The sequence below is a fragment of the Vulpes lagopus genome, chromosome 2 (assembly GCF_018345385.1).
Source record: "Vulpes lagopus strain Blue_001 chromosome 2, ASM1834538v1, whole genome shotgun sequence".
Taxonomy (NCBI): domain Eukaryota; kingdom Metazoa; phylum Chordata; class Mammalia; order Carnivora; family Canidae; genus Vulpes; species Vulpes lagopus.
In genome coordinates, this window is record NC_054825.1 from 146,242,025 (window position 1) to 146,266,349 (window position 24,325).

Below are 24,325 nucleotides of genomic sequence, written 5' to 3' on the forward strand. Positions count from 1 at the left end.
TTGAATGATGAACTTAGGCAACTTTACATCAGAAAGAGCTGAATGAGGTAGTTATTAAGCTACTTTATATAACTACTGAGAGGATTTCTGATCCTTGTGGTGTATTTACACATATACTGTTAGTCATTTCTATTCAGCTCCTTACATTACTTTTCACTTGTAACTTTTTGGTATGTACCTTTCCATGGGTGAACCTAATTCATATATTTAAGTGGGAAAATCCTCTTTCACCTATTTGCTGTTATTTACTGGGGGCTCTCCCTCACATTAAGTGCTATGGTTAATTTCAATTATTCACCACCATACACAGAGTTCTTATACTCATTTCTGCTCAAATTATATGTTTGTAAGAATCCCATAGGGCATATTCTCCAAAGCTAAATGATTACATTACAAAGTAATGATAGTTTTATAGTTCTTGTTGTATTACAGTGTTGCTTTCCAGAGGCACTGAACCAATATACCACCCTGTGGGGTCCCACCGGGGTGTGGGGCATGCCGATTTTCTCACGGTTTGACCAACATGTGATTTTGTCATTCTAGCTTATTTTTGCTGGTTTAGTATGTGTGTAGGACATCTCCAGAGAGACTTAATTTTGACTTTCTTTAAACGATAAAAGTTCTTTTCCTTATGGGACGGTTCGCTATTTTCGTTTTAGGGACAAAGAATTCATCTCCATATTTGACGGTTTTGAAGGGATGGGTTTAATTGCATTCCATAGAAGTGATCCTGTAGGCATAGGAAATAGGATCAGGCTCGACTGTCAGGGAAGAGGATCAGTTGTATGGCTCCGAATTAGGAAACTGGTGTGGAGAATTGCAACAGAAACGCCTCCTGACCCCATTTAAGGAAAGATTGAAGAGCGGGAACATTCTGATTGCATGCTGAAAAAAATATTGGGGTTTTGGCACAGGACAACAGATTTTGCTTCAAAATGAAAGCAAGCATCTGTCCCTGCTTCCTTTCTTTGATTCTCTTACTATACCACTCCTTTCTTGAACCTTTTTAGGTATTCCCATTTCAGGTAGATGCCTCTGGTCTATGGCAGGAAGAGCTTCAGAATGACCAGGAGACTAAATCATGTGGAGAAGACCTGAGGGCAGAAGTCTCAGGAGCAGTGAGTCATATCTGTCAGAAGGCATCCAGGTCATAGCGAAGGATCTTTGCTTGGTTGTCTTTTCCCTCCATGTCTATGGTCATCTCCCTAAGTAAGCAGATAAGTGATCACCATGCTGTGTTGGGTTCCTTTGGTACCAAACACAAGATACAGTGTGTTCATGCAAGATGGGCCTTTGGATATGGACAGTGGTCTAATCTGTTGGTTTTTAAAAATTGATGATTGTTCAACTTGTAATGAAAATCAGCCTATTGAGTACTTGAAAGCAAATTCTGAAAGTTTTTCTCCATTCCTGGCTGTTCCATTAAATTAGGTAATTTTTGCTTTTACTCTTGTGTCTTTAGGATACTTATACACATCTGTATTTATATCTGTATCTATATCAGCTTTATTTAGAAATAATTCACATACCACACAGTTAACCCATTTTTAACATGTGCAGATGGCTAATTCTTAATATATTCATAGAATTGTGCTTCCATCATCACAATCAATTTTAAAACATTTTCATCACCCCCACCCCCAAAAAAATCCTGCTCCCATTAGCAGTCACTCCTCATTTGCCTCCAAGGCCCAGTGCTAGGCAACTACTCATCTACATTCTGTCTCTATAAATTTTCTTGTTCTGGAAATTTCATATAAGGACTAATAAAGTATGTGGTCTTTGGGTTTAGCTCATTTCAATTCACATGATGTTTTTGAGGTGCATCCATGTTGTCATTTATAGCATTACTTCTTTTTTATTGCTCAATAATATTCCATTGCATGATGGGCCACATTTTGCTTATCCATGCAGCAGTTGATGGACATTTGGGTTGTTTCCAACTTTCTATTATGAATAATGCTGCTATAAACATTCATGTATAAATTTTTATATGAAGGTATGTTTTCATCTCTCTCAGATATACACCTAGGAGTGGAATTGCTGGGATATATATGGGAACACCATGTTTAACTTTTTGAGGAATTACCAGACTATTTTTCAAAGCACTTGCACAATTTTACATTCTGGCTAATAATGCGTGATGCTCCAGTTTCTCTGTCCTCACCAATACCTGTTATTGCCCATCTTTTCTGCTATAGCCATCCTAGTCATTGTGCAGTGGCAGCTCATGCAGTTTTGATTTGCATTTCCCCAGTGGATAATAGAATACTTCTTATCCTGGTCTGTTCTTAGACTTAAAAAAATTAAACAAGGACAATATCTCAGGAAATTCAGGAATACAGGTAGTATGGCCTGCTTTCCATTCCTGGGACGTTTCACACTCCACTGGATTGTCATGTAGGGGCGGTATCCCTGGCATAAATGTGCTCCAGCCATTTTCTTCCTTCCTTTTATCCATTCATCATTCAGAATCCTGGGAAGGAGAGATCATTGTCCTGTGTTGGGTTATGTGCCCGCTCCCTTTACTTTGTAATTATGCCTAGACAATGTACAGCATGAGTGTATGACTCTTGGAAGAACATTAGGGTGCTCTCAGATTGGGAGGACCTGAGCAGGCTTTCTGCTTCTCTAGAAGTGCCACATTGCCACATTTGGGAGCCAAGCAGACCGTGTCAGAAACCTTATCATGAGGGTAATTAATAATTATGCCTTAGTACACATTACAATGGGGAAAATATAATAAGCTTTATTTATAATACTCAAATATTATACTTTAAAATTATAATTAAAAATTTATATAGCCCTTTGTTGGATACACAGCATGTTTCAAATATATTATCTCATTTGATCTTCAATAAATGTCTGTTAGTGTCTAGTTATACTATATAGCGGTCTCACTGTGCTTTAAATACACTTTTGTGAATTAGCCTAAGAATCTTCCCACCAACAAATGAGATCAAAAGAGAAATGTGACTTGAGAAAATGTATTCTGAGCTTCAAACAAATGACTAACACATGAGTGCCTCAAAGTCAATCTGCTTGTAAGCCAGGGTTTCCCTGGTCAACAGCTCATGACAGTAGGTGTGAGTAGACAATGGAGAACAACTTTCACGTTAACTGGTTTCCAGCTAGCAACGATGTTGGCTGAGGGGACAATGGTGCTGTGATATGGATGACTCGAAGGCTCACTCTATCAGGAGCAGTTTGGAAAAAGTACAGCCCTTGGAATTCTAAGTAGCATCTAAGGTGCCTGCAAGGAGGTGGAAGTGTTCATAGAGTAGTTCTCTAGAGTGTTTTATCATAGCGGGCAGCTGGCCAGAAGAGTTCAACTGCTTAAAATGAGAATGGCTGGATCAAAATGGCAGCATGGAGGATATCTGGATCAAAGAACAGATCTCCTCATCAGAGACAATGTCTCTGAATGGCTTGGGAAGAAGGATCCAGGTGCCCTGACTCTTTCCTAGGGCCTCAAACTCTTCCTCTGCGTCATACATTTACCCTTCCAGTATTGGGCAGCAGGCATGGTTGGTTGTAGGTGTCTGGGCCTTTATGAGCTTTTCAAGAGTATATACTATCAGACAAAAGCTACAATGTTCATTCATAGGCCACTGAGGACATATTAGTTCTGCCAATTACCCAGCCAGGGCATGAGTTTTATAACATGATACCAAAGATTGTATCTATAATTGCAATTATTTGTTAAAAATAACCACTTCATTTAGATGTTTGTGTTTTACCCAAGGTATTCTTCAGCGGAAATAAGGAAACAGTTCACTCTCCCACCAAACCTTGGCCAGTACCATCGACAGAGCATAAGTACCTCTGGCTTCCCCTCTCTTCAACTAGTAAGTATGAGTTACAGGTCTGCTTAGAGAATGGTCATGGGCAGAAATGCACAGCATACGCTTTTGCTTCCCAATTTTCCTTAGCTTTTCCACTGCCACCTTACACCTCCAACCACCACTTCCTAATGCCATGCCTGCCTGTGACACCAGACTATTTCTTCTCTTCCTCCTTCAATGTGATCTTAGAATGCAGTGTGGCCCCCTCCAGGGCTGTGGTTCTAAAGTCTCAGGCTTTAATGGGCAAACAGGCTACTTGATTTTACCCAAATTAGGATTCATATTTTGGGGGAGGGAGAGTGGCCTGGAACCTTACTATCGTTTGTAATAGGCTTTTACTGGGAAAAATATATCCCCAATCTGAAAAGCCAAGTTAGAAACCTTCATTTTTAAAAAATTGTTTTCTTGGAAGTATAATTCAGATACAATAAATTCACTCATTTTATGTGTACAGTTTGGTGAATTTGGCCAATTTCTAGTCATTTAACTTCTGCTCAGTCAAGGTATGGAACAGTCTCTTCATCCAGCCTGAAATCCAAGGCAATCACTGCTCCACTTCTGTCACAATTTTGCCTTACCTGGAACTTCATATAATTGGAATCACAGGGCAGACCTTCATTTTTGAAACACACTCCCCTTTGAAGTGGAACATGGTTTATATTTTTATATTAACACCGACCATTGGGTGCACATTATGTGTTATAGTATTTGAGGACTGAATGCCAGGCATATGTCAGGTGGAATAAACCTGACTTAAATGAGATGATTTGTAAAACCAGAAGTGAGTATTCACTTCCTTTGTGTGAGCCTGCAGCCCTTGCTGTACTCACTTCCTCACACAAAGCACAGCGGCGCTTTCTTGCTTGTTCTAGTGGTTATCTTGGGGAGTTAGGTTATTTTTTTTTTTTTCATTTCTCACTTATTACTTAAAAACCACTTCTGCTCTTCGAAGTTTGGTAACCTTCCACTTGGCTTCCTGTTGCCGCCATCTTGCCTCCTGTAACAATTTACACGCCGCGTAACTGTGTATCTTTTCAAGGTATGTTTACTGGAGTGATGTGTGGTTGTTTCAGTAGGATAATTTTGTGTGTTCGGTCATTGATAAAATAGTAGTAGTAAAAACTGTGTAGCACCTTTTACTGCACAAGGTAATGACATTTCTTAAACAAAACAAAATAAAACCCATTTATGACTTCGGTGGCTTGCTAGATTGCCCTTTTTGTTTGTACTTTTACTGTCTCAAAATTGCAGATTATATATAAAAGCACATTAAATGCCTAATATCTGTGCTTTCAGATACACTAGATAACCTTTAGACTAAGAGATATTAGCTATGTTTTTTTTTGTTTAATTTGGTGCTGATCTATATTTCATTGAAAACCAAGGGGGAAAAAAAAACTTAAAAAAAAATTCCTGACTCAAATTGTATTCCAAACGATGCAAAATTCAGTTAAAAAGCAAGCAGATATATGTTCATATTTCAAAAAAGTTAAGGATGTGGGGTTTGATGTCTTGCTTGTTGGTAAATTAAGACTGTAGCTTCCTGCAGTTGCTGTCTTGAGAAACAGTGTGGACATCATTTAATTAAGAGGCTTTAAGGAAGTTTAGCGAGCAAACTTTAACCCTTCTCTACACACCAGCTTTGACTTTTATGCTGCAGCTGTAAATTTTTTAAAGTCACAAAGAAAAAAAAGTTGCTTACCATCTACAGCTGTTCTTTTGGCTGTTATGCCACCTCATAGGTAGGTTTTCACAAAAGTGATCATTTTGATGCATTTCTTCATTTGCTAGGTAGTCAAGTTAACATGGGGCTTAACTACCCATCTTGTAACAGAAGATATCAGAGAAGTAGCAAAAATAAGCAGCTGTGTTTAGCTCTTAAAGAATCATGTGTTCCTACGTGTCATAATTTATTCCTGGTTCTATTTGCAAATGAATAGCCTTTAAAATATATGACTCTTAGTATTCTGGGTTAGCTCCTGAATCTCTCTTCCCAGATCCCGAGTCCAATTTCAGCACATCCTGCTGCCCCTGTTCCTTCTTGTTAACTGCATGAGGAACAGGAGGCATGAGGGAGGCGTGAGGGAGCCAGGAGGCCTGATTTTAATTCCCCCTTTGAAAACACACAGCCTGCCTAGGAAACCACGCTAACGTTTACTTGGTACCGGGCTGTAATGTCACAGTGAAGTAGCTGTTCTTTCCTCTGAGTCATCAACCTGAATAAAGGTTCCTCCAACAGACACCATCAACTTAATGGTGATTTCCCTTTACCTTAAAAAAAAAAAAAAAAAAAGAAGAAGTTCATTTCATAGGAAGATAATGGGACATTTCAGCAAGATTCATTCCTGCCAAGGCAGAGAAGCAGCTTATCATCTAAAGATCTTCAAGCTAAAGTAGCTTAAAAAAAAAAAACAAAAACAACGCAACTTCTCTTAAATGCTCTAAGCTCTTAAATGTTTAAAGCTCTAGGCTGTTCATTGTATTATTTTGGACAATTGAAAAGTAAGACCAAGTGCATTTTGACCTTTGTTTCCCTTACCTTTATACGCTATCTTTATACGCTATCCATTGCAACAACCCCACATGCTGATACAAATGGCTGTTTAATTTTTACAAGTATTTAATGGTGCCAAGTTATTTAAAACCCCATCAGTAGGGTGCTTGGGTGGCTCAGTTGGTTGAGCACCTGACTTTTGGTTTTGGTTTAGGGAATGATCTCAGGGTTGTGAGATTGAGTCCCTCATTGAGTTTCAGGCTCAGCTCTGGGTCTGTTTAAGATTCTCTCCCTTTGCCCCTCCCCCTACTCACACGTGCACTCTCTCCCTCAAATAAATAAATAAAAATCTAAAAAAAACCCCCAAAACCCCCAAAATAATCAATTATGTTTGCTGTCTTGCAAGAGGTAAGAAATTGACCACAAGCCTAAGTGGACCTCATTTTGCTTGAAGTTAACATGCCTGCTTCATGAATTTGTGTATATGAATAGAATTTTTGTGTTGCAAAAAGTTGCACTGTATCATAAAATTTACTTTTCGTTTATAATAAATCATTAATTATCACATATTTTTTATCACATATTATTTTTATCACATATTATTTTTATCACATATTATTTTTTATCACACATTTTTTATCACATTTTTTTTACATATTTTTTTGTACAAAAACTCATCAGAAGGATCTGGGGTGAAGCATTACTGCCACCGATTAGGTATGTAACCTAATGTGGTCTTTTACAACCTTTGCTTCAGCAAGAACTGTTACATTCCAGCTGATCCATTCCATTCTACTTCAAAACTTTTCTATTCTCATTTTTAAAAACAGAATTTTTTTCTGTTTTTAAAAAAAAAAAAAACAAGTTAACCTCTGCAAGTTAACCTCTGTGAAAGCTTCAGCTTTTTCATTTGCGAAGTTGGTGTAACAGTGCTCCCCCCACTAGGGTTTAATAGAATGGGTATCATAGATGTTGTGTAATCAGTGGCAAGTGGCACAGTCCACATGTTTGGCACTGTTGTCCATGTACTGGAGACACTGTGGGAGATTAAAGGTGGTTACTTTCAGAGTGGTTTCAGCACTGAAAGGCCTTGTGGTCTACTTGAGAGGACAGATGATACAGAGGATCTATATAATCTTTAAGCATGGTTGGTGTTCAAGAGGTGGTAAAAGCTTTCTGGGGGGAGACTGAGAAGACTTAAAGGACGGTTCTTAGCCTTGGCTGCACATTAGAATCATCCAGGACCTTTAGAAATATCTGTGGCTAGGCTCACCAGAGAACAATTAAATCAGAATCTCTAAGGGTTGGAGCCTAGGTATCAGTGTGTTATAGTTCCCTGGGATTCTAGCATGTGATCCAGATTGAGGATTGTTTAGGGACCCTACTAAGGTAGAAGTATTACAAATAGAGGGAAAAAACATGAAAAAAGGTAGTTTCTTTTATTGTCCTGCTTGCTCTGAATTTCAGAAAATTTGGTAGGCAAGGACCACTTGCTAACCCTATGGATATATCCTTATGTAAATATAGTGGCTTCTGTTGTAAATCGGATCAATCAAATGAGAGGAAGGATGTGTTTGGGCTGTGTGTGTGGTTTTATTGGATTTTTGTTTTTTAACTCTACTTGTAAATGTTAGCTGTGATGTATGTATGTTTTCAAATAGGTAAAATAATTTTAGGTCTTGCATTCTTGAATATGAAGAGGACTGACCATTTTGAGTTGGCTTTTTTAGACCTGGTGATATGATGGTAGACTTGCTCTGGGTCTCTGACACTTCTGTCAGAGTCTTTTGTGACAAGTGCCAAAGAGCACGGCCTTGTGTGTAGACTAACCTGTTTGTAGCATTGCCCATTGGCTTTGGCATCCTCCATTGCCACAGCCACATGGACAGGTTGATCAGACACCCTCTAATGCCAACCGTCTAAACAGGCAAATGACTGTATATTTGATGTCTTCATTAAAATGAAAGAGTAAAATACTAAAACTATTTTCTGATTATTCAAAGTTGAAGGGAGAGTGAAATACAAGAGAAGAAAAGGTTGGGATTTCTATCCTAGGGTAGAAAGGAGAATTTGAGACACCATATGTGGTTAATAACCTTAACCTACATTTTCATAGAGGGAAAAATTCTGTTTTTAAAAATGAGAATAGAAAAGTTTTGAAGTAGAATGGAATGGATCAGCTGGAATGTAACAGTTCTTGCTGAAGCAAAGGTTGTAAAAGACCACATCCTAAACACCATGGTTACATGACATGTTTGTGTGTAACATTTATGTAAAAAAGAAAAAAGTCTCATGCCTTAGAAGGTTTTTTTTTTTTTATAATATGTTTAAGCTTCTGTGCAACAAAGCAGCCTTTTTATTTTACTACCAAGGATGACCTAAATGTTAGATAACTTGATCAATATGGTTCTTTAAAATTTTTCTGATGCTGTTCATCTTTTGTGCTTCATCTTTCAAGGAGTTGGGCTGTCCTTCGGTTTTATTGATTTCCCTTGAGGGGATATGATGGAAGTGAAGATCTCAATATAGTTTTCATGCAGATTCACAGTGGAACATAAAATGACAGAGTGGCAGCCTGTATGCAGAGCAGGAGTTTCATTACTACCATTGAAAAGCAGGGAAATTAGAGTATCTTGGTAAAAATAGATTGATGCCCATAATGGCATGTCAACATCTTCTACTCATTGGTACCAGTAGAGGATTGCCATTGGTAGAAGCAGGGAAGCATTGTTTAATCTAAGCCATGAATTACTTTTAAATCACTGAAGCAGAACCTTACTGTCTTCAGTTCTGTTTACTTAAATATAGTAGAGGGCTGAGAGGATTGTCTTGAGTATTCCCTCCTTCCTTCCATCTTTCCTTTCTTCCATCTTTCCAGAAATATGTATTGGGCTTCACTCTGTGCCAGGCATTGCTTTAAGAGGTGAGGATATGATAATGAATACAACAAAGGGTCTATCCTCATGGAACCTACATCTATAAGGGGAGACATAGACAAATAAGTGAATGTAGACTGTATCAAGGGGAATTAAGCACCTTGAAGAATAGAGGAGAAAAAGAGGATGGAGGGTGACATAGAAGATGAGCTATTTGCATGTCTATTGGAAAGGAGACACTTGGGGAAGAATTCTGCATGAACTTGACAAGTGCAAAGTCCCCAAGACAAGAGTATGTGGTATGCTCCAGCTACAGCAAGGAAGTGGAGTATGAGCTGAGCAGAGGGTGCAGTTGCAGAGGAGATGATCAAAGGGAAAGCACGGCTGGGTCCTAGGCCTCAGAGACCACAGAAGAACTTTGACTCTTACTCTGATTAAGATGGGAAGTCTCAGGAAGCATTGAGCCAGAAGCCAGGCATGATCTGACTTTTTTTATAAAGGTGGCTTATAGAGTTATTTTTATAAGGATCATTCTGGTTGCTATGTGGAGAGTAGACTGGGGTGGGGAGGGCATTACAAAGTTGTCACAATAACTCTGGAATAGAGTTACAAATGTGACTTCAGGTATAGAGTGATGCCAGTAGAGAAGGTGAGAAGGTTGGATGCTGAATATATTTCAGAGGTAAAGTGGGTAAGATTTTCCGATGAATAATATGTAAGGCATAAGAGAAAGAGGGAAAGCAACATTGACTCTGAAGTTTTTGCCCTGGGCAGCTGGCAGAGTGGAATTGCCACTCCCGAGATGCCAAGACTTAGGGGATATGGGGAAAAAGATTGGCAGGAAAAATTAAGAATTCGTTTTGAATTTGTTGGGTCTGAGAGTCCTATTAGAGCACCAGATGGTGATGTTTGGGTGTACTTGGAAAAGTCAACCTGGATTTCAGGGTAAAGGTATACATTTGTAATTTTTAAAAATGGTATTTAAAGCCATGGGAGTGGATGAGCTCATATGAGAGTGAATGCAGATTGAGAAGTAAAGATATTTTAGGACTGAATCCTGGTGCACTATATCCAGCGTAGGAGGAAAACCTAGAAAAAGTGATGTTCCAAAGGTAGAATGACCAACCATTCCAATTTGTTCTGTATGGAGGGGTTTCCTGGTACATGGACTTTCAGAGACTGGGTCTCTCTCCATCTGAATGAAGTGTTGCAAGAAAGAGGGAGTGATTAACTGTGTCTGGTACTGTAGCTAAACCAGGACTGAACAGTGACCACTGAATATGGCAACAAGGAGGTGTTGGGTGACTGACAAGACATCTCTCACAAACAGCCAAGTAGATTTGAGGACCACCTTCCATAAGGGTGAACACACGTGAGGTTACAAGGCCAGTACACCTGGAGATGTCATTCCTCTCCCCCAGCCTCACATAGAGCAGAGTGAAGCATACTACGCCCCCCACCCCATGCTATATAACGAAGGACCCTTGGGATTGCCTGTGTGATTTGGGTCAAGTCAATCTCTCTGTTTTTCAGCATCCTTTTTTTTTTTTTTAAGATTTTATTTATTCATGAGAGACACAGAGAGAGGCAGAGACACAGGCAGAGGGAGAAGCAGATTCCCTGCAGGGAGCCTAATATGGGGCTCGATCCCAGGACCCTGGGATCATGACCCGAGCCAAAGGCAGACGCTCAACCACTGAGCCAACCAGGCATCCTTCAGCATCCTTATTTGTGAAATATCCAGATTTGCTATTTGAATCTGCTATCAGTGTGCTCTCTGAATACTACACTGTGCTAGGAGTGACATAGATTCATTTTAATCAGATATGGTTCTGGTGCTGTAGGAACTGTCAGTTTCAGAACAAATTGCATCCAATTCATGCCAGCAGAACTAGCCTTTGATGTGCGTTAGGGGACAAGGAAAAGCTCAAACTCCCTTAATTAAAAAATGGGTATCTGGCTGTGAATAATTGAAGCACTTAGGGTGTTTATAATCTTTTTGTGTATTTCTAGTCTTCTGTTGATGAGGCCTCTGGAAAAAGTAGCCAAAAAGGAAGACTGCGCAAGTGTTCACTAAGGAAGTGTTGGAAGTTGCTTTGGGGCAGTGCTGTGTCTCCCACCTAGTGCTAGTCCACTGTAGGAACTCAGGGGGTATTTGTTGAATGAATGGAAGTAGATGGATTAGTCCAGGTTTAGTCAGAGCAGTGGAACCAGGAAGAGATGCATTTGCACAGATATTTAGGAGCTGATTGTAGAGAAATGGCTTATCCATTGATGGTGGCCGGCTAAGTAGGTCCACAGAACAATCAGGAAGGCAAGATCCCAAGCAAGCCAGAACTCCATAGATAGGAGTTCAAGCCTGGAGTCCTTCAACTGATTAAGACAGCATCCACCTGAGTAAGTCAGGCCACTTAGGGGAGTCTCCTTTAGCTTGACTTAAAGTCAACTGATTAGGTAGGGGACTTTAATTATATTAGTAATATCCCTTCAACAGCAGCACCTAAGTGTTTGATTGTGTCAGTAGAAGGTGTATGTATGCTTTAAAATGACTGTAGGAAGAGAAAAATCGTGTAGCCCACGATTTTTATTAGGAAGTAAATTTGGGGAATATAGTTCAGCCTAGGTGAGTTGACAATCAGGATAAATAAAACCTAATTTAGCATCATTTGTAGTCTTAAGTGTTTTTGTTGTCTTTTAAGGTTTTTTTTGTTCATTTGTTTGTTTCTATTTTGGTTATTTGGAGTTTTTCTTCTATTACTTTAACAAGTGATGGTGGCAGTGTGGTAATTCATGGGATAAGGGCACCTTCTTGGAATTACTTTGGATTATGCCATTTAATCTAGTCTTTCTTCACCGATTAGGAGGCCATATGTACAGCTCAACAGCAGAGAAAACAAAATAGTTAATTTTCATGTTTGGCTTTTGAGTTACCAAGAGCTCCAGTCCTGCCTTAAGGACGGATATTAGACCATCCCCCTCAACCCTGTGCTCAGACTTCAGCCCCCAACAAAATAAAATACCGCGGCAATTCTCTTCAATAATTATTTCTTCCCTTTGCTTATCAGTAGATCAGTATAGTGTATGTGTTTGTGGGTATGTGTTGATTACCTCATAATAAAACCTCTTCTTGAGATTAAGACTTGAGAGAGTTTAGAAAAGAGATATCTCTTTTGGTTCCTAGTTATTATCTGAATTTGCAAGAGGAACAACCTCCTCGGAGGCCCTGGTAACAGTCCTTGGGGTCTCCACCCACTTGCCAAAGGCAAGCCTAGTTTACATCACTTTAGGAATGGACAGTTTCCTCTGATTCAGCCTAGAGAGAGTAGGGGACACTAGCCAAATGCCAGCCTTGTCTGTCGTGCTGGAACCACACTCAATAGTTCTATCATATGGTTGGTGTTTAGAGTCTACTCAGTCCTGAAATATATGCTGACCTCGAGAGTTTGACTTTATGATCAGTCTTGGGTATCGATTGTACTTGACACATTGCCCCACGATTAGTGCACAGTGAGGATACTGTGTCCTTTATCATGGCTCCCCTGCTCAAAGATAGCATTATTTACTTATGAGAGTGTGGCAAGCTTCACCATCTCATGGATGACTAGAGATCTGGGGAAAGATGCTTGAAAGGAGATACCTGTACTCTTCTGTATCCCTGCCCCCTCAGCTCAGTGACTGGCATTCAGCAGACACTCAGCACATCGTTGCCAGAGGAGGGAGTCATCTATCCTCATCACCCAGGTCCTTGGACCAGCCTTTCCTGTAGGTGACAGGTGGTGCTGTCAGCTAGGTTTGTCATCATTTGTAGCTTTGGATTTCAGGGTCATGACAAGTACTTACTAGTGATCCATGCTAGTGTCGCAATGCTTCAAGCTGTATTTCAACATAATTTTTAAGTATTTTTTGAAAGTGCCTTGGCTTGAGGAATTGATATTCTTTATAATAAATGTACAGTTGTTATTACTTTAATTAATTTATTACTTTATGTTATTACTGTGAGCAACTGGCCTCATGAGAAACACAGAGTGGAACTTGTGGGTAGTGGTCATTGCAGTTTTCACTCACTTCCAAACACACTGCCTTGTGTTTTCATTATTTCTGGAAGTACAGATTCCCTAAAATACCTGCAAGAGAAAGCACAACTATTGTGGTTAAGAACATGAGCCTGCCTAGGTGTGAATTCCAGAGGGCTTACTTCATGTGGGCAAATGATCAAATCTCTAGCCTTCAGTGTCCTCATCTATAAAATGAGGATAATGAGAGTGTGGATCTTATAGGCTCTAGTGAGGATTACATGACATAATGTATATAATGACCTAGCCAGTTTCTTGGCACAAAGTAAGTGCTCAATAATTATTAGCTTAATGGGTATTGACTTGTCAATAATAAGATTGGGTAAGCAAAATATGCAGTTTCCTTTCCTTTTATTTTTGTTTGAAGATGCTATTTATTTATTCATGAGAGACACACAGAGAGAGGCAGAGACTTAGGCAGAGGGAGAAGCAGGCTTCCTGTGGGGAGCCCGATGCAGAACTCGATCCCAGGGCTCTGGATCACGCCCTGAGCCAAAGGCAGATGCTCAACCACTCAGCCACCCAGGCACCCCAAAAATGTAGTTTTCTATTTCAGTTCTTGACTCTGAACTTTCTGTACTGGGTTATGGTAAGAGATGGGAAAATCCATTTTCTCCTTTGAAGTTAGTTGGTCTTATGCAGGTCTGTATAGATAGTGCCTGTCATTTACTCTGGCAGAGGCCAGTGAGGTCCTTTTGCAAACTCTGTCCCTGCTCTGGATGCTGCACAGGCTGGTATCCGGCTGGTCCGTCTCTTCATTTTGAGAGGCACCCTATAAGGACAAGACATTATGTCAGCTAGCCACCTTCAAGAATCCCGGAGAAGAAGGAGGGCCCATGTTGACTCGGTTCTTGGCTTTTTGGCTTTGTCCTTGGGCCCCAGGACATCACTCCCATCTCCACCACTAGCAGGGATGGCGAGGGTGGGAGGAGGCAGGGCAAGCCACACCTACCTTCTCTGATTTTGTGTCCTTTGCCTCATAAGCAGCGGCACTTTGCTCCTGTTCAGCCAGGAGCCCTCACATCTAGTCTGGTGTATAGTTTCAGGGCGGTGAAAAACCGGTTTTGTTAGCATTTCCCTTGGGTCTGGCCTCCTTTCACATGAGGCGGTACAAGTCAGGAATCTGAAGTGCTTGTTTTATTGGTCCATGGTCGGGGGAGGGAGAGGGAGCAGAGAACAGTACCTCCTTGGGCTGCTGATTCCAAATAGCCTGCCCTAAATGAACCCCACAGAGCTGCTGGTATTCTCATTATTCTACAACTCCACTCCATCTGAATCTTTTACTTCCTAAAGGCGACGGTTCCTGTTTTGGGATTTCACAGACAAGAAAAGAATATTTGCTTAATTGCCAACCTTTTATTTTATCCACCATAGAAAATTCTATTTCAAATTATCATCGACTTCTGTCATTTCATTTGTTCTCCCCCTTCCCCACTGTGTATAGTTGAAAAGCAAAACAAAACAATCCTTTAAAAGGGGAGTATAGGGGCATCTGGGTGGTTCAGTTGGTTTTTAAGCATCTGCCTTCAGCTCAGGTCATGATCCCAGGATTCTGGGATCGAGCCCCACATTGGACTCCCTGCTCATCGGGGAGTCTGCTTCTCCCTCTGCCCTCCCCCTTCTTCTGCTTTCTTACATAAATAAATAAATCTAAAAAAAATATAAAAGGGCGTATGTAAACTCAGCCAATTGCCCTTAGTTTACTCATTTAACTACAGTCCGGTGAAAATGTCTTCCTGACCAGCACGGGTGAGTCCAGGAGCATCTGGAAGTCAGTGACATCAAGTCTGGCTCACTGGGGGCTGTGACTATGTATGAAGTGCTTTCAAGAACCAACATATAGGGTAGGTCAGGCCAAAGGAAACCTGGTGCCTGAATGCTTAAACCGAAGGAGTGTTGAGTTTGCCTGGATTTCTGGAATGTTGCCTCCGTGTGCCGCTTCGCTGTATTTGGGTAAACAGGGCCTCAGAGAGCTTTTACAGGAGAAATGATCAAATTCAGTGAAGCCTCGTGATCTCATTTTGGATCTCCTCAGGATTCCTCATCAAGATGCAATTAAGCAGCGAAAAAATTCTGCCTTGGGGTGTGATTTGGGTGCCTGACCGTGTTCCGACTTGCCGCGCTGTCTCTTCCCCTTTCCGGATCGCTGCTTCTGGGGTTGACAGGCCCTCGGACACGGCTCCCCGGAGCTGGGCCCTGGAGCCCAGGGCGGGCCGGGGACACGCCGACCGACCGCTGCCTTGGCGCTTTCCCTGGAAACCTTGTGGGAACCTCCTCCTCCCCCTTCTCTTTCTCTCTCCAGCCTCAGTTTTATGACCCGGTGGAGCCAGTAGACTTTGAAGGGCTTCTGATGACACACCTGAACAGCCTGGACGTGGAGCTCGCCCAGGAGCTGGGAGACTTCACCGAGGACGACTTAGATGTGGTGTTCACGCCAAAGGAATGTCGCACCTTGCAGCCCTCCTTGCCGGAGGAAGGGTAAATGGTTTTCCTAACACGTAGACGTGAGTGTGACGTCATGGCTGTTATTGGCAAGGAGGGGGGGGTTCCTGAATTTTGGACTTCTTTTGAAACTGAAGGTACTCGGATTGGTGAAGGTGGGCAGGATGATCCCATGGTCCTGTCGCCTGTGGGAGTTTCTAAAATGGTCTGACCAGTGGCTTTGAAGAGGCATGTGGGATTAAGCCAATTAAAGGGATGAGGTGGGACGATATGGAATCCTCAAGGAGAGGTGCCCATGGAGGCCCGAGAGCCTGGACTCCCTGCATGTCAGCTCAGTGCCCACAGGTGACTCCTGTGAGCTCACAGGCCTCAGTTTCTCCATTTGTAAAAATGTCAAGTTTTTCGCTAATAATCCATGAAATGATTCAGAAGCCTTTTAACTGTTTCCACATAAGACTGGATCAGGTCACAAACAAGTCCAACCCACATTTATTGAGTGTCTACTATGTGCTGGGAACTGCCATGAATAGAGCAGTAGGGCAAAGTTCCTTCCTCTGAAGAATATTTTGCCAAGTGAGGAAACAGCGGAAAAGCTCTGTGGAGTGAGTATGTGAATAGCTGTTTAGAGCTTGAGTTTCTACGGTGGGGTAGTCTATGTGTTTCTAGTCTATGTGTTAGCTCTTGGTAGTAAACAATGGAGTTACTTCTCGATGAAACTCTTGTTACTTCCATGGCATAAAAAGCAATGCCTCTTTAGAGGTTGAGGATGAACTTTTATTTGTATTTATTTATTTATTTATTTATTTATTTATTTATTTATTTATAGTTTTTGTTTGTTTTTGTTTTTAGATTTTATATATTTATTCATGAGAGACACAGAGAGAGAGGCAGAGACACAGGCAGAGGGAGAAGCAGGCTCCATGCAGGGAGCCTGATGTGGGACTCGATCCTGGAACACCAGCATCACACCCTGGGCCAAAGGCAGGCGCTAAACCACTGAGCCACTCAGGGATCCCTTGCATTTATTTTCAAAACAAAATTAAGATTCACATCTCTCCTGGATATTTTCAACCTTGTCATCTTCCCCCAAAAAAGTCCCCAGTAGGAGATCATGAAACAGCCCCTGTCCCACTACTGTGGGATATATTCTAGTCTGGATTTGGATTTTCATCCATCATGATTTAAGAATGTTGGGTGACAGTGATATGGTATTATCATGAGTCTTGGCTCTCCTGTTTTGATAATTCTTATTCACATAGGAGAGCTTGTCATGGGCTCAGCTCATATGTTTCAGAAATATTCACTCCTCAGAAAACACACAGTGGGAAATATTCCTCCCATTGTCAGCCTATTTATTCAAGCATACCTTTAATATAGACAAGGTCTCTTTTTTTCACCTTTGACAAAGAATCATTTCATATTATTTCTTTGTCTGAAATTAATGGTTACTCATTTAATTATTTTCAAATGAGGTCAGACTCTTGGAAAATCCTGTTTAAAATACTTACATTTAGAGATAGGATTTTTGAACTTTGATTAAAGAGGCAGGTTTTTTTTTCTTAGCATCAGTAATTTAGTATAATATTACCTTGTGATCAGAATTGCTAGCTCAGACTGTCTGATGACTTTAAAACAAGCTCTGCTATTTCAATCATTGCCAAAAAGTCTGCCATTTTAATCAAAACCCAGGAAGGCATCATCGTCCTCACCAGAGTAAACAACAGGTGATTCCCACTGACCCAGAACTTTATGCTGAGCTCTGAGAGTGTGGTAAATCTAAGCCTGCATTCCACAGGTGAAAGGCCTGGGTTTAAGTACCTGCTCTTCCATGTACTGGGTGACTTTGAGCAAGATCCTTCTCATCTTGTTCTTCTGCAAAATGAGAATCATAGTGTATGCCCACGCCCTTGGGGGCTGATTGAAAATTAACTGAATTTTTTTTTTTAAAGAGAGGGTTAACTGAATTAATATGCATAAAGTGGTTATATCAGTAACTCGTGCATAATACAATAAGTGGATTGGAAGTATGAACTAGCCTACATGGGTCTTACTATGTGCCAGACACTCTTCTAAGTACTTCCATGATGACTAGTTAATCCTTTCTGAAGGAGGCACTCCTCTATTAGTAGGACCCTGAGGCATAGAAAGGTGGCCTGAGGCCACGTAGCTAATAAGGGATGGGGCTAGGATTTGGGCAGTCATATTTAGTATGTAGTATTTTGACCCATCCATCTCTAATACCAAAAAATTTGGAAAACCAGAAAATAGCTTTGCTACTATGTGGCATTATTTCTGATTTAAGACTCTGAAACATTTGGAGAGTATCTCCCATGGCACACTTTTACGCAGGTATGACAAGGACTGCCCGAATTGATAATCACCGACCAAACCCGGTGTCAACTTCCCAAAGCCTAAGACAATGGTTCTTCTTCATGGCTTTCCAAAAGGGAAACATGCATGCCCTAACAAGGTTACACAGGAGCAAAAAATATGCCCAAATTATCCCTGTGAGAAATCGGTATTTATACTTATTTTTCTTATTACGTATATGATTACAGCTAGTTCTACCTGTCTGGTGTTGGAATGCCCTGAAGGGATAGGTATAGTTTAACGTGATTCTCTATAATAAAGAAAACCCACAAAGCATCAAATGCCAACATGCTTGTCTCTTCAAAGTAAAAATGCTATTGCCTGAGGAATACTTCAGACACTTGATGAATGGGTAGGAATGCCCCTGGCGTTCCCACCTGATATGGATTTGAAATCATGCTGCTCTCCTTGGTTATGATAAGGGAGTGTTGTGTTGTTTTTATCCAGTAATAACATGATTTTATCTCACTTTCCACCTCATTAGGGTTGAACTGGACCCTCATGTCAGGGACTGTGTTCAGACCTATATTCGGGAATGGCTAATCGTGAACCAAAAGTAAGTTCACTTTTCTTTTCTCCCATTAATTTAGTATAATATACTTATATTGTTAACTTTTACAATTGTTTCTTCATTAAATTTTTCAAGCGCAGTTTTAGGTAGGTTTACAGGAAAATTGAATAGAAAATACTTGGGGTTCTCGTACACTGCCCCTCAATGGTTCCCCTTATTGTTAACATGTTGGGACTTGGGGAATTTTTGGTTTGGTTTGGCTTGGCTTGGCTTGGGTTTTGGTTTGTTTGTCGCACATGTGCCCACATGACTGTTAGCAAGGAGGTAAATTTGCAAATACGGAATTCATGAATAATGAATGTGAGTTGACTTGATCTTGCCTCCTATTCAAACCCCTGCTAAGGCTCTGTACCACCTACTCTGTACTGTATCAAATGTAAACTCCGTCTGCTTGTCTTTGAAGGACTTTAATAACCTGCCCCCACTGTATGTATTAAAGCATATTTTGCTTACCTCCCAGATCCACTTCCTTTCTGCCAGGTCTGGCACCTCTTCCTCACCATTTCCTCCACCTAAACCAGCTTAGTCCTACATCACACCTTGGCCCTGGCTGTTGTCCTCTGGGTATGCCCTCCCCTCCTTCACCTGTCTGTCAAATCCTGCCTATGGATCCAAGGCCAGGACAAATTTCTTTTTTTCTTTAGGCAGTCTTCTCTGACTGATTCATTCTTTCTTGGGTAGATCTTACGTAAGTGTGATATATTTGTTAGAACTGATGAGACTACCTTGTTATTAACTAAAGTCCATAGGTTACATTAGGGCTTATCTTTTGTGTCTTATGTCCTACAACTTTGACAAATGTATAATGCCATGTATCTGCCATTGCAGAATCATATAGAATAGTTTCACTGCCCTAAAAATCTCCTATGCTCTCCACATTCATTGCTCCCTGGCAACCAATTACCTTCCCACTGACTCCAGTTTTGCCTTGTTTCTTCATGTCTTTTTGCAGCTTGAGAGCTCATTTCTTTTTTCCCCTGATATTTCCCTCTGTGGATTTACCAAAGTTCATTTATTCATGGAGAAAGTTACATTTTAAGTATAAAGAATAGGGCCTTTTCGGTTTATTTCCACTCAGATGAATTATTTGGGAGTTGAGGGGGACAATAAATGAATTGAAACTTGGCCTCAGATTCATACACACACAAAAATCCTCAACCTGTATATGTGTATGTGTTGGGGAGCATGGCGGGGAGTGTCTGCACTGGGGACATATCCTCATTAGAAAAAACATCAGAAAGCCTTTACCATGACAGAAACAGTTTGAAATTCTGCTCTCCTCACCTCTCCTATACTCCAGTAAGAATTACTGTTCTGTGGGATAAACAGTGGAAGATTTAGGGGGTTGAGTTTTATCCAGTTCCTGGAAGTGTGCCAATGAATTTGTGCTGATGTTTTTTGGAGGAATGTCAGTAGGCATACTATTTTCAATAGCTGAGCAGGAGAAAGCACGCTTGCAAAAAGTAATTAAGGGAAAGTTAGATGCTAATCCATCATGTGTTCTAATTTCCAACATGAATGGAAAATGAAGTTTGCCAGGCAGTCAAGGAAGATTATGCTATGCTGGTAATAAATAAAAAAATTCTGAACAAGTTGTTCTCAAGCTTTTAAATGTTATAAGAAGAGATACTTTCTGGATATTAATATTCTAAAAAAGTCTGAGAAGGAACAATAAATAGAAAGGTCCGTTTTACTGCATTTGGTTTTTATTTGCTACTTGGGACACTGTATTTTTTCATTCCTCATGGCAATTCCCACTGGAACATTCTTTTTTCCCTCTATTTTGCACAAACTTAAAAGAAACAAGGACTCTTTCAGAATACTCATTTTAGAAATTTTACAGGTTATAGAGAAATAACAGGAGAAAAAATCACTCAATTTCACTATAGACAGATAAGTGCCATTAACATTTGATACATAGCCTTCAAATCATATTTATTTGTATATGTATTTGTATAAAAACTAGTTCATATTATAATACTATTTTGTAGTGTGATGCTCTTTTGGTCTCTTCAGTAACTAGTGATTATCTCTGTTTGCTATTACATATTCTTCCTCAACCCAATTTTTAAAGGTTGCATGATATATTTACATCAGAGTTCATTTAACCAATTTTAATATTTACATGATTCCCTGTTTTTCAGTGTTATATACCCCAATACAGTGATACCCTGTGTACATCTATGGTTTTTTTTTCCTTCAGAATAAATCCTCAGAAGAGGAATTTCTCTGTCTAGGAGAAATGCACAAATGTAAGGATTTAGGAATAATATATCAGAAAGATTATCAACAATATGTGAATGAATCCTCAAGAATATTAGATGTTATCTTTTAATAAATTTCCAATTTCACTTGTAAAGAGACTTTTATTTGCATTTTTAAATTATGAAGTTGGGCATGCTTTTCCATTTATTAGTTGGCCCACTTGTCATTTTTCCTTCAAGTTCTGCTTATTCATGAAACTTGTGCACCTCTATTAATATATTGGGCTTGTTTATCTCTAGGACTATCTTTATTTGGTAGAGATATTGATGCTTTGTCTAGCATTTATTACAAATTCCTAACCCAGGATGTTCCTTGTCTTTCAAAATCACTTATAATTTTTTAACATTCAGAATTATTTATGTAATCAAATCTGTATTCATAATTTTCTATTAGGATTTCTATTTTTGCTGCCATGCTTAAAATGTAATTCACAAACCTGATATTATTTACTGCGGATTTTGGACTAAAATGTTAATCCAGACCATTAGCCACTTGATTGTTGTTCTGTTTCCTTATGTGTCCCTCTTTGTTTTTATCTCTTCTGTAGGAACAGTGATTGTCCATATATTTATTTTATGCAAATTTTTGTGTCATCCCCTCCTTCCCCAATAAAACAAAGTGATACCTGCTTTAATTTTATCTTTGGCAGCATACTGGGGATGGAGATTGCCATTTGTCCTGTTCTCCACACACTTGAATAATGGGCCAGTTCCTTTCCCAGAAATTAGGTGGAAGAATTCAACTCTGAAACTGATCATCAGTTTCTGGAAGCTTTGACTAGTGTTTTAGAGAGGAAGCACCTTTTTCTAACCTGCTCTTTGATTCTTTGGTACTCTGAATCTGAAACTCTGAACATGAAAATACATTCCTAGCACACACTCCTCCCAGAGATCATTCTGCCCCCTTATGCACCTGTAATATTTCGTTTGTGGGGAGAATCCAGTACCAGACCCCTTCATCTCAAAGCCTGCATACATTTTCAGCTCAGTTGTTTTCTATGAGTTGTTTCTTGATTAAGAAACAACTTTTTGGTTTTGCTGGATGATGATAGAAAGAGAAAGGCAAGGGAAGGTGGGATTTCTGCTGGTGTGAAGCAGTGCAACCAGGTGGAACCTGGCAGTGGCTCCATTCATAAGCCACTACAATGAAGAAAGAGCATTCAGGATTCTGGCTTATGGAGACCTTGACTGCTCAGGTCCTGGCAGGGGGGGAAGTACTAAGTGTCTGCCTTCCTTTGAATTCCCCTTTGGGGAGATAAAGCATGGCATGTCATTTTGCCAACTCCATCTGATCCACAGAGATTCTGTCCAGATTCAGGTATTAAGTTGTCTGCTCATTTTTTGGACTTTCCATTATTTTCTACATCTTCATGAGCAGTGTAGTGGGAAGGTGGAGGAGAACACTTAGAGGCATTGCTGGCCAGTTGTTGCTTAGTGATTAATTAGCTCTCCTTTGAATTTGTTATTTTATGTGACAAATAATGCACACTTATTTTGAAAGAAATCAAGTAATGTAGAAGTGTATTAAGTAAGAGGCAGTCTCTTGCCTCACTCCTTACTTGCACCCTGCCCTTCTCTTCAACCCACTCTTAGTCACGGAGGTCATCACTAGACTTCCAGAGCTTTTCATACCCTCACAAATATATATACATATAGATATGTATATACATTTGCATTTTACAGAAATAGTATGTAATTATACCTGTGTAAATATGTATATGTCTTGCATATACACACACACACACACACACACACACACACAAAATATACTTTTTTCAGTAATATCTTTGACATTTTTCCATGTCAGAGATCACCCTCCCTGCTTGGTATTCCAGGGGCAAGGGAATGTATCATTAAGTTACCAAATTTTTCTCTATTGATGGACATTGAAATTGTCTTCATTTTTCACTATTATAAATAATACCACAATAGACATCTGTGCACACTTGTCCTGACACGTGTGTGTGAGGATTTCTGAGGGTAGCAATAGAGTCAGTGCATATGACATGTCCTCATAAGGACTACCAAATTTTTCTTCAGGAAAGCTGTATTGATTGATTCCATTACCAACTGGGTATGAGACTGCCCTGTCCTCCACCCCCCCCACCCCCCCACCACATATCCTTGGCAGTGCTGGATATAATATAATTAAATATATATATTTATATATATAATTAAATATATATTTATAAATAAATATAATTAAAATAAAATAGAAATGCCTGAAATTGTATTTTTGTTATTGTAAACTGGAAGCCATTTTATCTACTTTCTTAATATTGTTTCCACCACTGAGTTTTTCTTCCCTTATCTATCCTAAAATCCCAGTTAACTATATCCTTATCGTACCACCTGACTTCCTACTCCTGAATATTAACCCAATTGAAATGAAAACCTATATTCACATAAACATCTATATGCAAATATTTATAGCAGTTTTGTTTGTGATTGTCAAAAATTAGGAACAACCAGATCGTATGCAATGGGGCAATGGATAACCAGACTGTGGTACGTCCATACAATGGAATGCTATTCAGCGGTAAAATAGAACAAATTACTCATGCATGCAGCAATATAGATGACTCTTCATTGCATATGCAATGTGAAAGAAGCCAGACAAAAAAGATGATGCATGATTCCATTTGCATGTTATTCTGGAAAAGACAGAGCCATAGGGACAGAAAACAGATTATTGGTTGCCGGGATCTGCAGGTAGGGAAAGGAATTGACTGCAGAAAGTCATCAGAGAAACTTTTGAGGGTGCTGGAACTGTTCTAAGTCCTGATTGTAGTGGTGGTTACACAACTGTACCCATCTGCCACAACTCACTGAACTGTCATCTAAAAAGGGTGAATTGTAATTGTGCCCTAAAATTCATGGATAGAAATCTGAGATAGTTTCTGGCATTCATAAATTACTCATTAATTGAAAATCTGTTGCTTTGCTATGGTTTTTAGGTTATTTCACAGAATGGCGATTTCTCTGGAGCTGGAGTAAATGGATTCAAGTCTTGGGTCTACCACTTAGGTGCTGTGTGACCTAAGGCAAACTGCTTTTTTGTGCCTCAATGTCCTAATCAGGAAAACAGGAATTAGAATAGTGTCTACCTCATAAATTATGTTATGTGCAATGAATAAGTTAACATATGTAAAGTACTATGATTTCTTGGCATATGATAATAGGTTATTGATATTGATGTATTATAGATTTTGGCTCAGTTGTCCCTGCCCACTTGACAAATAATTTCAATAAGACCCATTAGTAAGATATTATATGCAAAGGAAAAAAAAAAACAAGGGATAACTCTGTTGTTGAAGATTTCATTTAATGATCTGGGGTAGATTTCACCTCATAAGCACTATAATTTCTATATTCTTGAAATAAATATAA

At 39.8% G+C, this 24,325-nt stretch overlaps 1 protein-coding gene across 3 annotated transcripts in view; it reads left to right on the forward strand.

Moving 5' to 3' along the window:
* Positions 1–24,325, forward strand: part of DOCK8 (dedicator of cytokinesis 8) — a 229,953-nt gene that overhangs the window by 49,532 nt on the left and 156,096 nt on the right. For all 3 annotated transcript variants that reach the window (XM_041740118.1, XM_041740127.1, XM_041740135.1), the window contains exons 2-4: positions 3,746–3,848; positions 15,591–15,766; positions 18,585–18,656. In XM_041740118.1, the coding sequence (XP_041596052.1) occupies positions 3,746–3,848; positions 15,591–15,766; positions 18,585–18,656 (351 nt within the window). The remainder of the gene's footprint in view (positions 1–3,745; positions 3,849–15,590; positions 15,767–18,584; positions 18,657–24,325) is intronic.